This window comes from Balaenoptera acutorostrata, chromosome 6, assembly GCF_949987535.1.
Source record: "Balaenoptera acutorostrata chromosome 6, mBalAcu1.1, whole genome shotgun sequence".
Lineage (NCBI taxonomy): Eukaryota > Metazoa > Chordata > Mammalia > Artiodactyla > Balaenopteridae > Balaenoptera > Balaenoptera acutorostrata.
In genome coordinates this window covers 8,895,443-8,910,366 of record NC_080069.1, presented here as the reverse complement: position 1 = coordinate 8,910,366, position 14,924 = coordinate 8,895,443, and the positions used below count along the sequence as shown (strand labels likewise).

Sequence of the window (14,924 nt, the reverse complement as noted above, 5' to 3'; positions counted from 1 at the left end):
CTTTAACTTCTACCGCAGTGAAAAACAGTCAAGCCTGTGAAAAACTATTCCAGAGTGAAATGCAATGTTGGAAAACCAACTTCTGGCAAACAGGATTGATTTTAGAGACATCAAATGACCTGATTCTACAAGGCGTTCTCGAAAGACCCATGAGATAGAAGACATAAAATCTAGCATGGAAAAGTGCAGGAGGCAGGTCACTGAAACTACAATCAGCCCTTAAAAACCTGGGTATTGATCATTACTGATATGAGTGGACTGAGCATCAGACTGTGAGAGATCCAATGATCCCTATACGTGATATTCTATTTCAGATCAGACAATTCAATTGGCAGCAGTGATTGCTGGGGGGAGGGACTGTGGTGGAGGGAGTGTGGCTGTAAGTGGGGCCAGCGTGAGGGAGATGTTCGTGGTGAGGGAACAGTTCTGTGTCTGAATTCGACAGTGGTTACAGGATCCACAAACGTGATGACATGGCACAGAACTACACACAGATCGCACCAACATCAGTTTCCTAGTTTTTATCTTGTATGATAGTTAATAAGATGCAACCCCTCTGTACTATCTTTGCAACTTCCTGTGAATCTATAATTATTTCAAAATTAAAAGTTTTTAAAAAACAAAAAGCCAAAAAAACCTCATGACTGGTATTAATTAAGGCTGCTAATGTTTTGGGGTGGGTGGGTGGGTGGGTGTGTGTGTGTGTGTGTGTGTGTGTGTGTGTGTGTGTGTGTGTATTTAGATCATTCAGTTCATTTGAGAGACCAGAAAATACACAAGTAACATGGTATCTATGCTCCAGGAACTCAAGCTGGCTTGTTCTTAATTCAGCCTGCCTACAGCTCCAATGACAAAGTAAAATGTTCCCAAAGCTGGCCCAGGCATTTGGTAATATGCTTCCGAACCCCTAACAGTTCAACTCTGATTGAAGGCAAGGTAGTGACGTTTTGAAACTTAAACTATTATTTTCAGCAAAATGAGAATCATTTTTCCACAAAGTTCTGATAAAGTATTAACTATTTATGTCTCTGGCAAAATCTCAAATAAAATTGCTACATCATAACTAGATCATTAAAAATGCAGATTTTTTTTGTTTTTTAAACACAACAAAAGTTAATTAACATTGGTAGTAGTGTGGTATAGGGGAAAGAACACTGACTTTGGTGTCAGAGGGACCTGGATTTCAATCCTATCTGTGCCACTTCAGAGCTTGGTAACAAACCTTTCTGAGCCTCTCTGCAAGAAGGTCGATAATGATGCCTACTTCATAAGATAGTTATGAGGATTAAATAGAGAAATAAGTGTCTAGTACAGTGTCTGGCACGCAGATGCTTAATAAAGCTGTAATTTCTATTATCGTAACAGCCAGGGGTTGTAGAAATCAGCGGGCTGGGCTTAATGTGAGAGGTATGATGCTCCCCAAGCCTGATGTGGACAACGCCCAAGGTTCTTTAAACCTAGATGCAAAGACAGGATCAATACCAGCACCTTATCCAAAGCACCCAGAGAGGTACTACCGCTTTAACATTTCATACCACCATGGTTTCTGAGACTCCAGAATCTGACCTCCAGCAGCGCCTTGGCCTTGGCAATGCCAAAGATTAACTTGAGGCCAATGTTGCTATGGGGGTCAAGGGAGTAAAACAAAGCAATATTCCTTCCAGCTGAACACAGGAGCCAAAAGAGGTTGTGTTTTCAAACAGATCTGATCAAAGGACTCCAGCCCTCAGCTAGAAGGGCTGTTGTAATTATCATGGTAAGGTTTCTTAGCAATGGTTTACTTAGCAACAAGGAAGGTACAGGTATGCCTCGATAAAAGCAAACTCAATATATGAAAATCTATATGTGTGTAAAAGACAAACTTAAAAGTGACTGCTTTACAGACAGGCGTTTTATTTGGTGCCTAAAAAATGTGATTAGATTTAAGTACATATACACATGCATGTGTATGTCAAATGTAAAATACTGCAGAGATAAAAGAAACGCAACTGAGTTATTTGTAGTGAGGTGGATGGACCTAGAGTCTGTCATACAGAGTGAAGTAAGTCAGAAAGAAAAAACAAATACTGTATGCTAACACATATATATGGAATCTAAAAAAAAAAGGTCACGAAGAACCTAGGGGCAGGACGGGAATAAAGACACAGACCTACTAGAGAATGGACTTGAGGACACAGGGAGGGGGAAGGGTAAGCTGGGACAAAGTGAGAAAGTGGCATGGACATATATACACTACCAAACGTAAAATAGATAGCTAGTGGGAAGCAGCCGCATAGCACAGGGAGATCAGCTCAGCTCGGTGCTTTGTGACCACCTAGAGGGGTGGGATAGGGAGGGAGGGAGGGAGACGCAAGAGGGAAGAGATATGGGGATATATGTATACATATAGCTGATTCACTTTGTTATATAGCAGAAACTAACACACCATTGTAAGGCAATTATACTCCAATAAAGATGTTAAAAAAACAAAACAAAACACTGCAGAGGCCCCACGCGCTCCCTGTGGCACATGCGGCAGTGCGACCAGCGGCAGCGGCATCGCCCGGGAGCTCCTCAGAAATGCAGAATCTCAGGTCCCACCCAGCCCTTGTGAAACAGAACCCACAGCTTAACAAAAGTCCCAGAGGATTTGTGTACACATGAGGATTGAGAAGCCCTGCTCTAGGCAATAGTCCTGACGCTCCAGCCAGAGGCTCCACCTGCAGAGTTACCCGTCAGGGCCTCTACTAGTGGTTCTCAATCCTTACTCCTCATTACACGGTAGAATAAACACCTGAATCATCTGGGTAGGATATCTTTTCTTTTAATTAAAAAAAACAAAAACAAAAACAAAAGGGCTCTCTCTTTTTTTTACATGCTGATGCCCAAACCCTAACCCAGACTTTGGATTTCATTGATCTGGGGTGGGACCCTGACAAGAGCAGTTTTTTTAAAGCTCCTCAGCCCATTCTCGTGCAACCGTGGTGGAGAAGCGCTGCTCTAGAGCAGGAGCTGCACCTTGATAGAACACAGCCTCTCCACCAAGCAGGATCTTAAATGCATCAGCAGAATGAGAGACTAAGATGTGCCTGGATATCATTCTTGCACAAAACACAGAATTATATCAAGGTTGGTCTTCTCCGTACCAAGTGTACCAAAATAGATTTTCCCTGGGCTAGTACTAGGGAACTGTTTCTGGAACTCCTCAAATACAGGGGGACGGCTCACTTTAACAAGATCATAAACGACTACACCACCAAAAAGTCGAGTACCGCGCAGTGTTGAAAAACCTCATGGCACCCAACACCAGCGAGCCCTCAAACAGATGGCGATCAGAGGATGAGAAACCTCTCATCTCCTACAGCGAAAAGCTTTCCTGTGCTTACCACATAAATTCTTTTAAAGTTCTACCAGAAGCCCATAAGTAATATTTCCTTCCCCGATCTGTTCAACTGTACAATTTCAAAGAGGATGCTGGAGAGAGAGGACGCGGGCGGGGGGCCACGAAGGCTGGCAGCAGGGAGAACCAAGTAATCCAAGAAGGCAAGGATTCGGGAAAGCCGGTGCAGTGGGAATACACGACCAGGAGAGCTGGGACAGAAAGACAGTCGCTGGGGGCCCAGGGAGGGGCGTGGGGCTGAGGTCAAGGCGCAGGGTGCGGCCAGGTGGGGCTGTTAGGGCAGAGCAGAGGCTCAGAGAGCATCCCTGAGGGTACTGAGGACGATGGACGGAGGGGAAGACTGAGATAAGCCAGGGGTGAAGTCCTTGTGAGCCAGGCAGAGGGCCTAACCCACATCCCACAGGAATCAGGGAGGGGCGGAGCAGAGCTGTGACCAGAAGCTGGGTTGTCTGATGACCCTGAACAGCCTCCTGCGAATGAAGCATCCAGCGCGGCCTCAAGTCGGGACGCCCCCTCCCTCATGACCCACCTGCCTGGATGTAACTCAGCAGAGCTGCAGGCACTGCCGCTCAGCAGGCCCCGGGGCCCAGGCCTCCCTCCTCTGTCCTCACGGCTACACACGCGGGGGCAGAAAAGTGCTGAAAGACTAGGAGTTTTGTCCTAACCTACAAAGGAAGTCACCAAACAAAATTTCCAATAACTGGTAATTCTGAAGTCTTTGAAAATTATATTAAGTAACAAATAGCTACCATCCTGGAAAATTTTCTGACAGTCTGGAGAAATGTCAGAAATAAATGAAACACGTCTTTTTTGCTCTGTAGTCATCAGGGCCTTGACCAGGAACCAATAAAGGAACGTGAGTATGACACATCAGATTAGTTGAGTGACAGTTACCATAGCTAGTGAGAGCAACCATATACTTCAGATTTTCATAGATATCAGTAAGATCAATTTTAAATATTTTTATCCCATTATCTCCAGAAACGCATATTCTAAGAATCCTAATATTCTGATATCCAAACGACACCCAGGGCTGTCTCTTACAGTTGGAAATGGCACAAAGAACTTTGTGCTGTATTACAGAGCCCAATTTAATAGTTAGGATCATGAATTCTGGATGCACCCCATTCAGGGTACAGTTTAGTCACTCGATTCTTGTCTTCTAGTTTTGAAACAAACAATATTGTACAATGGAGGAAATACCACATCTAAATCCCTTCCAGATTCTCCATGCCGATCCAACACTGTCTCAAAATGCTTTTCAAGTGGAAGAGCCCAGGACTGAGCGCGAGTCTGACAGTCTTCCCCACAGCCAATACTCCAGAGAGCTACGCAGTCTGAGCAAAGCGGGCAAAATCGCTGCCTGCAACGCCTCCCTCTCTCGTGCAGATGGGAGAGACGCTGGCCCCTTGGAATCTATCAGCAACAGGCATTCTTCCCGGAGGTAGTCTAGTCCTCACACCAGGAAGGAAAAAACCCCAGATAACACACATTCTTTTTAAAGTTCCTTATAATACATATCATCTATCAAGTATTACTATTAAGAGGATACCATTTAGCCTTTGTATGAAGCCTCTAGAAGTTTTTTTTGGTAACTTTGTCTGGAAAGTACTATCAGTAATAAATATACATAGTTCTCTACACCGCTGAAAAATCAATCGTATGTGGTTTAATACCTCAGGAGTCTTCTTATTCTGTCTTTTCCCAAAAATGCAGTCAAGATCTGTTTGGCTCCGAGATGAGAGATCCTTCCCTAGAAAAACATGATGCCTTCAGTAATACATTCTTTCTAAAATAAGGAATACAAATATAAACTATGAAACTCCTGAAAGCAAGATGGGTTTTGGAAAAGAAATAAACAATTTTGTAAACTACTGACCTTCTGTTTCCCCTTCACAGATTACTGCAATTAAATAAATTTAAAAATCACTTAAAAATCAAATAAGTGAACCAGAACCCTTGACTTTCTCTTAATGTTAGAAACAGCCCTGAGCATGGAGATCGAGAGGAAAGCTCAATTCTAAAGCAGCTCTACTACTGGTATGCCTTCAAGGTATGATTTCTGGGCCTCTGGGCTCCCCACTTAGAAAATAGATCCCGTTTACTTCAAGGAGACATGAGCTACATACTTAGGATTATGAAATGCAGGATAAAAAAAATGCTGCTAAGAAACATAGCTCCAAAACCCCATATGAGCACAGGAATGAGAACATACTGCATTTGACACATAGAAGCTCAATAATTAATTGAATGAATGAAATTCTTTTTATAAATGCAAATAAAATTCGTTGCATTGGGGTGAAAGGGTTTCAGATTTTTCTCTTTAAATTTTTTTACTGTAATAGCTATATCATTTTAAAATAAAAGGATACATAATAAGAGTCGGAAATTAAATGGCTTCTGGCAAAAACAGCGCCCAAAGGATCCTTGATTCTTATTAAAAACCCTAAACTCTTTAACTTAATTTCAAACCCACAAACCAACTAATTTAAAATTCACTTCTACGGAATTTCCACTTCTACCAATAATACCCTGTGAGCAGCGGACCAAATCTAGTCCCATTTGTCAACTTCATGGTAAATGTATTCTAAAATGTATCTACTACATATAAAGTCTTGAGGCTCTGGGGGAGTGAGGCTCTGGGTTAGACACCAGAGTCTTTGTTCTGAGTTCCACTGTCACAGACCCACTTATCTTCTTGGTTTCCGGCAGCAAACTGACTTGGCAAAGTACCGTCATGACCCAGAAGGGTTCTAGTTCACTGACTATCACTGGGGCATTCAAATATGATATTGCTCAGTGACTCCATGAAATTAAAAAAAGAAACACCCTTCGATTTAATGCAAAACCAGGCGCCAAAACCAGTTTCCTAGGCTGCAGTACCAGACTCATGGGTCCGGTCAGTGCAACCTGTTCCTGCCAGGAGGACAGGCTCGTGCGTGGCTCTGTGCTGCTCTCGCCTCTCCTCCTGAGCTGGAAATAAATGAAGCTTCCTGGTTCTACCTGGTTATTACGTAGAACCCAGACAGAAGACCCCAAAGGAAAGCTACTCAAGAGCAAAATGAAGCCTATCCCAGATGGGAACTCAGAAAACGAACCAGAAAAGTGGGGAATAAAACTGGTGGGGAGAAGTGGGCAACGTTCATGAGGTCTGAGATCTATTCCAAGCTTTGCCCTCAGCAGAACCCATTCTGCACAGCAGAGCACATCCGGGTGGCAGTTTCTAGTTCAGAAAAAGGAGTTGTACTGAGTTCAAAATACGTGGCACAGCCACCCATCCCTAAGCTAGCTCCTGAAATGGAACAGATACCCTAAAGGAAATGCAAATGACAATCTCTTTTACAGCAACTGAACTAAAAGGAATGCTGGAGGGATTAAGGAAGGGAGGGTACATGCAAGATGACAACTCTAAAACAGGATGTCAAAACATGAACACGCAGTGATGAAAAACAAATCTAGAATCAAAGGGAAAGCTGTCAAGCTAGTAGAGAATGTACCAATGAAGGCGCAAGTGTTTCTAAAGTTTTGGTGATGGGTTCTCGTATCAGAAATGTCTATCCTTTAGCAAAGTTCACTTAAGTAAATGTAGAAACCAGGATTGTTACAGGCCTTGCTCTGGATTTGATCTAGAAAACAAAGCACAGAGAAGAATTAACAGAGACCAATGGAAAGGAACTTAAAGGTAGATAAAACTGTGAAGATGGAAGTGATGTTGAAATAGTTATTAGTTAATGGTCCTGGCTGAATAGTTTATAAATGTTATAAAATTATGGCCAGTTTCGAATAAAATATACATATTAAAAATGAGTTTGAAAGTTATTGGCCTCAGTTCTGAATGATGGTCAAATCACAGCAAATACTGTTGATAAACTTGTCTCTTAGAGAAAATGACAATCAAAAAATTGAACAGAATAGGAAGTATATGTTATCTGCCTGGATTTGGTTTATTTATCTACCAGTCTTCAGTTGGCCGTAACATTTCAAGAACCAACGAAAAAAGGTTCTAGTAGCCAAGCTGATGTAACAAAGTCCATGAAAGGATGATCTGATACTTTCAGAGAACAGCACTTTATTTATGATCATTTTAGCTGTTTTTCTAATCATGAGGATTATCAGGTGTTCCTGTCTATCAGTGCAGCAAATTGGAAGAGAGGAACATGACCGCAGCCAGACACCCTTACAACACCAAGAAGTCCATATGGGAAGCAAATAAAATGATAAAAAATAAACGTAAGAACTTAGTAATCATGGAAATTTGGAACCTCTTAGTTTAAGGACAAAAGTCACATAGAGCCCAACAAGTGCTAAGGCGAAAACTGTATTATAGCACTGTATTATATCCAGGACTCAAAAAACTGAGTTTTTCTACTCAGAGTAAAGGGGCAAGGGTAAGGAAATGCAGGTTTGAGAAATATGTTTGTTAAATAAAAAACACTGAAGGGTTACGTAGGTAGCTTCACTTGCTTAGAAAATGTATTTGCATTCCCCAATCAAGAAGGATAAAACAAACGACATTATATTTTGTTTTTGTTTTTTAATGAAAACACATAGGACTGATAATAAGCCTAGGACAGGAGATTAAGGAAACTTCACTGAAAGGGTAGTAATGTGAGAAAATCAGGAAACCTGAGAGAATCAGAGCAGGGGGTGAAATAAGTGAGACCCTCACAACCAATAATAAGACAGCCGGAACTTTTTAAAAGCCTGCAATGGTGCTACTTCACAGTTAAATGTCAAAAGAGCCAGAGGCAGAAGAGGAACGGGAACACACATGCCCCGAGCCTGACCGCAGGGAGCAAGCCTGGCCAGGACACCACAGTCCGCGCCCAGACCAGACGCCGACCGCAGGGACACGCGCTATGAGTGTAGTTCCCTTGTCTAAGAAGCGAAGTATCACAAATTGTCACAGGAATAAGAAGCCTGGATAAATTACCACAGTGAAGCCACACAAGTACAGTGTACACAACCTTCCACCCACCCACTGCATGACTGGGAGCAACAAGCAATGCTCTCTGGACAACTTCTCACTGTATAATATTAAAAACCTCGAAAACGGCTTTGGAGAAATTTATATTTTCCCTATTTTTTTTTCCTCTGCAGATATGGCCTTGCCAAACATTTTCAAATTAAAAGAAACCACTGTTGAAGTTAGGCTTTTAAACAAATATGGATGAAATTAACATTTTGAAATTATGTAATAAATGATGTCAAATTTAAATTATAAACTTAGGACTAGAGAAAGGAATAATTATGTATCAGAACTAAAATGCTACAGCCAATATTTAGGCAGTAACAAATTTTACAATGCTATTTGCTACTGTCATCTCTCTGAAGTGAAATTTTTATCTTCACTCTTCACACCAAGCTAAATAAAATGCCGTCTTTCCATGTTTTAGTTTCCTGGACCATAGATGGAGTTACAGTATGAATCATCCTCATTAAATAAGTGAGTTAGTTACTGTAACTATGAGTATACCCATGGGCAAAAATCCTTATCATCCACTATGCTGAACAATCAAAATGTCCACACAACGGCATCATTTCTGGTAAGTTCTAAAGCACAACCTATTTTAGAACCCAACAATGACTTAAAAATCTTTCATTTCACAAAAATGGAAACTGAGGCTAAAAGAAGGGAAGAGGTTAAGTGATTTGTATGAGACAGTCATGGCCAGAATCCAGTTTCCTGTGGCCTAAGATAGTCCTCCTTGGAGGAAACTGAGCGTTTATCATTCACATCCAGTGACAACAGCTGCTCTACAAGGAAAGATTTCTTTCAGTAAGTTAAAGAACTTTAAAATAAATGTTTGGGGGACTTCCTGGAGGTCCAGTGGTACAGCACGGAGGCGCTTCCACTGCAGGGGGCATGGGTTCGATCCCTGGTCAGGGAACTAAGATCCCACATGCCGCGCGGCACAGCCAAATAAATAAATAAATAAAATAAAAATAAATAAGTAAATAAAAATAAACTTTCATTGTGGATTGCTGAGATGGACGGTAAATGATTATTTTCCTCACTACCTGGATTTCTGCCTCCCTCTATCTTTTCTATTTATTCCCAATCTGCAATTCCTCTATTTTCCACTCAATCTTCTCTGCTACCTTTGTGACAATATATGTTGAATTACCTTCCCTGCATACCAATGCCCCCTGCTCCCCAAACAAGGCTAATAAATAAGCAAACCTCATTTTAAAAGGAAAGCACAACACACCAAGCAGGTTGATAGGGTCACCTGGCAAGGGGGTGGCTTAACTAGAAACAGAAAGGAGATACTCCCGGCATCCATTAGATTAAAGTAGATTAAAGAGGTTTATCCCGGCTTCAGCAAATGCTTCAGATGAAATCATGCATGTAGTCAGGTACTAAAGGAAAATGAGAAGATTCTATTCCCAAAAGTCAAAGCTTAAAAGGCTGCCGTACTACCCAAAAGTCACAGCGCACTTTTAATTTCATGTTTGCTCAGCACCCCTCCCGCTGTATCTATTTTTTTTTTTTTTTCCTATAGGGTCTAATGAGAAGGAGGGATATTTAAGGGGTTGGGCATGAAGTGACCATTTAGCCTCTCCCGACAAGGACAGAGGGGCCAACAAGGATTGTTTTCTGTCATGCAGCAGGTCAGGGGTGGAGAGGAACCCTGCTCAGAAGCCATCCAGGAGAACGACAAAGAAGGTTCTACCCTGACAGAAAGAGAGAGGCTAACACGACGAGCCAGACAAGCCATACCTGCCGGGACAGGGAAGGGGAAGCCCCAGTCTCTCCCTGCACGCGTCCCCGAAGCTAATCGGCTCTCTCCTCCCTTCAGCTCTGCCATGAGCCCTCCCTCAAACCTAACCCAGTCTACCTTTTGGGGTCCTGGCTCCACATGAGAGCCACCAACAACAGTTTAGAGTAGTGGGAATTCCAGTGCCCACTGCTACAGTGGGGTTCTAGGTGTCAGGGAATTCCCAATCATGCCAACGAGACTAAAGCAAAGACACGTGCTTTTCCTGGCATACAGAGGTAGAAACATACGTCCACTCTCCCACAGACGAACCATCAAATGGTGACTAGATAACACAGTTATCATACTTACACTTTAAGTATATTAATGTAATAAATAACGTTTTGTGCCTGAAAAGTACACAGCACACAACACTGGGAAAACATCTGGAGAGTTGATGAGTGCAAGTTAAACGGTTTCTTTCCAATACAAGACTGCCACCTAGTGGTTAAAGAGGACACCTGCACCCACGACTGCCGGTGTAGGTACAGCACTGGGAAGGGAGTGGGAAGGTGGTGATGAAGGAAGACATGTTTTCTAACACTATTTTTGCAATGACCATGGAACACCTAAGTTAACACTACATGAAACACAGAAACGGTGTGGAATAATAGAAGAGTCAACTCGGGAGTGAGATTTCTCATACCGGAGATCTCAACATGGCACATAATTCTCTAAATTTGCACATTTTAGGAGCTGTTCAACACCAACATTAAGCTCTGAAAAACAGGAAAATGTAACTAAAAATGTTGAGCGATAAATTAAAATTTTCTGATCTAGCCACATAAAATCCCTTTTCTCCTCTAAACAGCATGTTAGCTTCCACACTCAGCTTTTTACCAAAGGACTTGTACACAGGCTAAAGCCGAATCTGGGGCCCACCTCAGAACGAATGAGTCTGCATCTGCATCCTAACAAGACCCCCGGTGACTCACAGCAAGAGCTGAAACGTCAGCGCTGCTTTAGATCAATCCAGTCAGCGCGGCCCTCCTTCCCCATCTTGTAAGTAAAACAAGTGATGCTGGTGAAGAGCTAAAACTGCTTTAAGAAATCCAGTGTGAACACAGAGATTTCAAACAAGTAAAGAAACGCTTAATTTTACCTTTTGTGAATTTCATATAATGAACACGGTTTTTGGAGATTTTGGACTTCTCTTCAAGGCTGAAAGATTTCTTTTCCTTGTTGTCTGAGGAGTCTTTTAAAAAAGCATGAAAAGCATTACATTAAACTCTCGGCATTCCATTCTCATTCTTACAGTGACACAGTCTTATTTAAATAAAATCCTATGAGCCCTATTATTTATTACTGAACTCTAAAAATGATTAGAAATATTCTTAAACTGTGTACTATGGATCTGGCAGGGCTATTCTCCAGAAGTTTATAACATCCTGGAGAAAGAGAAATGAAAATTTGTGTTCACACAAAAAACCTCCACACGAATGTTCATGATAGCTTTATCTGTGATAGAAAAATACTGGAATTAACCCAAAATTCCTTCAATGGGTGAATGGCTGAGCAAATTCTGATACTCCCTTATATGGGAACACTACTCCACAATAAAGGGGAAGGAGCTGTTGATACTGTGCAACAACCTAGATGGACTTCAAGGGCATTATGCTTAAATGAAAAGGTCAATCTACATACTATATGATCCACTTAGACTATAACATTCTTGAAATGACAAAACCACAGAGATGGAGAACAGATGAAAGGTTTCTAGGGACAAAGATGAAAGTGGAGTTTGGAGGTTGGAGGGGTGGAAGGTGGGTGTAAATACAAAAAGGCATCATGAAGCAGCTCTTTTGTGGTGATGAAGCAATTCTATATCTTGATTGTGGTGGTGGCTACATGAAATTATACATGTGATAAAACTGTACAGAACTACACACACACACACACACACACACACACAAATGAATGCAGGCTAAAAAAAAATAGTGAAAACTGAATAAGGTCTGCGTTCTAGTTAATAGTCGACATGTGTGTCAATTTCCTAGTTTTGATGTTATGCTACAGCTATCTTAGATGTCACCGTTGGGGGAAACTGGGTGAATGGTATTCAGGATTCTTTCTACTACTATTTTTGCAATTTCCTGTAAGTCTACAATTGTTTCCAAATAAAAAGTTCTTTTAAAAAGTGAATAAAGGTAAGACAGATTAATGATCATCAAAAACAGATCAGAGAAGATAATCAGGTAGAGCGTGAAGGAGCAGAGCTGGCACTGAGCCACCGCCTCAAACACCAGATTTCACTGGAGGCTCGCCTTTCAGGACAAAAACAACATCAAAAACAAATCATTGAGGAATAAACTCAGGTGGTTACTCCTCTGACAAAACAAGAAAACATGAGCCAGGAAGCAGCCTTAGTCCTTTGCCTGAAATGTCAGAGCACCTAGATCCGTGGTGAGAGTCAGGGGCAGGATTCTCAGTAGCTGCCTGTGTTCCCTCATCTTTATCTATTTGTCACGTTTAAGTAGCAGAAAGAGCACATCATAGGTAGAAAAGAGACTGAATTTTCCTATGGTTATGTCATAAGGAAATACAAATACGAGGTTAGAGAAAGGAGAAAAAAGGAAATTTTCACCTTAGTAGTGAAGCAAAACAAGCACATGTCCATTAAACACATTAGCTAACTGTTATCCGTCCCAGGAAATTAGTCATTTTGAAAGCAAAGTGTAAATTACACAGCAAGGCTCTGAACAATGTAAAGGCAGATGTTTTAAGCTTTCAGACAATGCCTAGCGCAGCTTAATCACATCAACAGCCTGAAACGTTCTCCTCCGCGGTCACTTCCCAAGATCAGCTTGGGACTTTTTCAAAAACATCCCACCAGGAAACTTTCTGCTCTCTTTTGTGGCCAAACACTTTACATAGCACATAACATTCTCAATTTTGATGTTCCAAACACAAACTACCAAGCACAGTATCAGCTTGAAGTAGCTTTTACCAACTGAAGGCTTATTAAGTACTAGGCGCTGGGCTATAAGCTTTCTATGCGATCCTGTATTTCATCTCGGCAACCACCCTGGAAGGTAGCTGCTATGATTAATAAACCGACTTCACAGGACACTGAAGCAAGAGGGGTAACATAAGGCCCATGGAGGCGGTGGCTATGACGGAAGTGGAACCCAGGCAGGTTTGCATGAGAGCACACACCCTTGACCTCCACACCGTGTGCCAGCGCAGCTGCGCTCACACTTCTGGGGATGTGAGAACCCCCTGGGGGCTTTGCCACCTTCCGAGCACACACAGCCTTTCCAGAGCAAACCCGAGCCCGGACACGTCCTAAGGGGACAGTTTCCACCTGGCTGTCCACACACACGCTTTCCTAGAGCTGCTCTGTTCTGTGTGGATGCATCCATCTGGTCCTCTTCTTTGCTTCTCCCCTGCGTCCTCCTCCCACTTCACACAGGGGGAGCACAGCTCTCCTCTCACCAGGATCAATAAGGAACAAGCCACAGTACTGGCGTCGTGGAGGCGTCTTTTAACCAAAGCCGCAAACCAAGCACTTCCAAAAAGGTCTTACTGTTCTAATAATTATCAAAATTTATATTTCCTGGTTTTGTTCATTATAATCTACTAATTAATCAAGACAACCTAATCCAAAGGAAAAGTATTTACCCTTAGGCCTTGGGGCTATTAGAAATAAACCCAAAATTTATATGTATTTGTTTTGTAGCAGAGAAACATGACAGGGTAATGAATTTTTCAAAGTTCAAGCAAAAAAATATATTAACATATTATGGGATATATACAAGGGAAATATTTCAGAGGAAAAGAAACTAGGAAACATAATATCTCTGAATATTAAAGGACTTACTTTTCTATTTCTAAAGAGGTGACCATGGATATCAAATTGCTCTGGTATTTAACATCCACTGGATACATTTGGGACTCATGGAATGCTTTTATTTTAAAATGCCACTTTTCCCAATAGGCCAGATATTATATTCTTTGTAACTATTTAGAGCTGTGATTAAAAACGTTATAGATGTCGATCTGAAACTGTGAGATAGGCTATACTGTTTCTCGAAACCCCCTCAGGAGCCCTGGGAGCAAAGCTACTTGAAGACGCCTGTCCTGAACCACACCTCTGTGGGTGACAGGCTGTCAGCATCCCAGGTTACTTCCAAAATATTTAAAATCACAAGGGACAAAATACCTGACAGAAGTAAGAAGCATTTCTCAAAACCATGAGATAAGTCTACCAAAAAGCTCAATTGAGTCTGGGAGTAACTAATTGAGATAGGATAATTTTTAAAAATGAAATTTTAAAGAATATAGAGATTTTTGTGTCCCACAAAGGAGTAAGGGTTATTTCTAGAACCTTTGCAAGATTCTATGAAAAGGATAGTATAGAATTTCTGTTTAATTGAAAGGCAAACTGTGTTGATTCGGTAAGCAATCTTAAGGAACTAAAAATATTATTATACCAGAAAAATATGTTACTAGGTTATCGTGTCATCTGCTTGTCAGCTTTAATTCAAGTAATAAGACCAAAAATTCATTTGGATGAAGATACTGTATTTACCAAAGATGACTTGGCAGAAAGATAATCTCAGCTCTCCAGATCCATTCCCTGGCCAGCTTTTCCGTTAAAGGACTATTCTAAAGGCTGGACTGTACTGAGCAAGACGGAGGCAGAGCGAACAGCACTGTCCCTACCGCAGGGGTGCAGCACCCTCTAGTGGTCTTGAGGTGGAAGTTAACCTATAGATGAGTAACTCAGTTAATGATTTACTATACTTCTATGTCTCACGCAGAAAAAGACTCAGCCTGCACAG

The 14,924-nt window shown here is 41.7% G+C and overlaps 1 protein-coding gene across 2 annotated transcripts in view; it reads right to left on the bottom strand.

The window, feature by feature from the left end:
- Nucleotides 1-14,924, bottom strand: part of PINX1 (PIN2 (TERF1) interacting telomerase inhibitor 1) — an 80,303-nt gene that overhangs the window by 50,698 nt on the left and 14,681 nt on the right. Inside the window, exons 5-6 of one of the 2 annotated variants that reach the window (XM_007192692.2) lie at nt 11,243-11,335; nt 5,056-5,132 (exon numbers count right to left, since the gene is read on the bottom strand). In XM_007192692.2, the coding sequence (XP_007192754.1) occupies nt 5,056-5,132; nt 11,243-11,335 (170 nt within the window). The remainder of the gene's footprint in view (nt 1-5,055; nt 5,133-11,242; nt 11,336-14,924) is intronic. The other variant, XM_057549102.1, reaches the window with a different exon arrangement.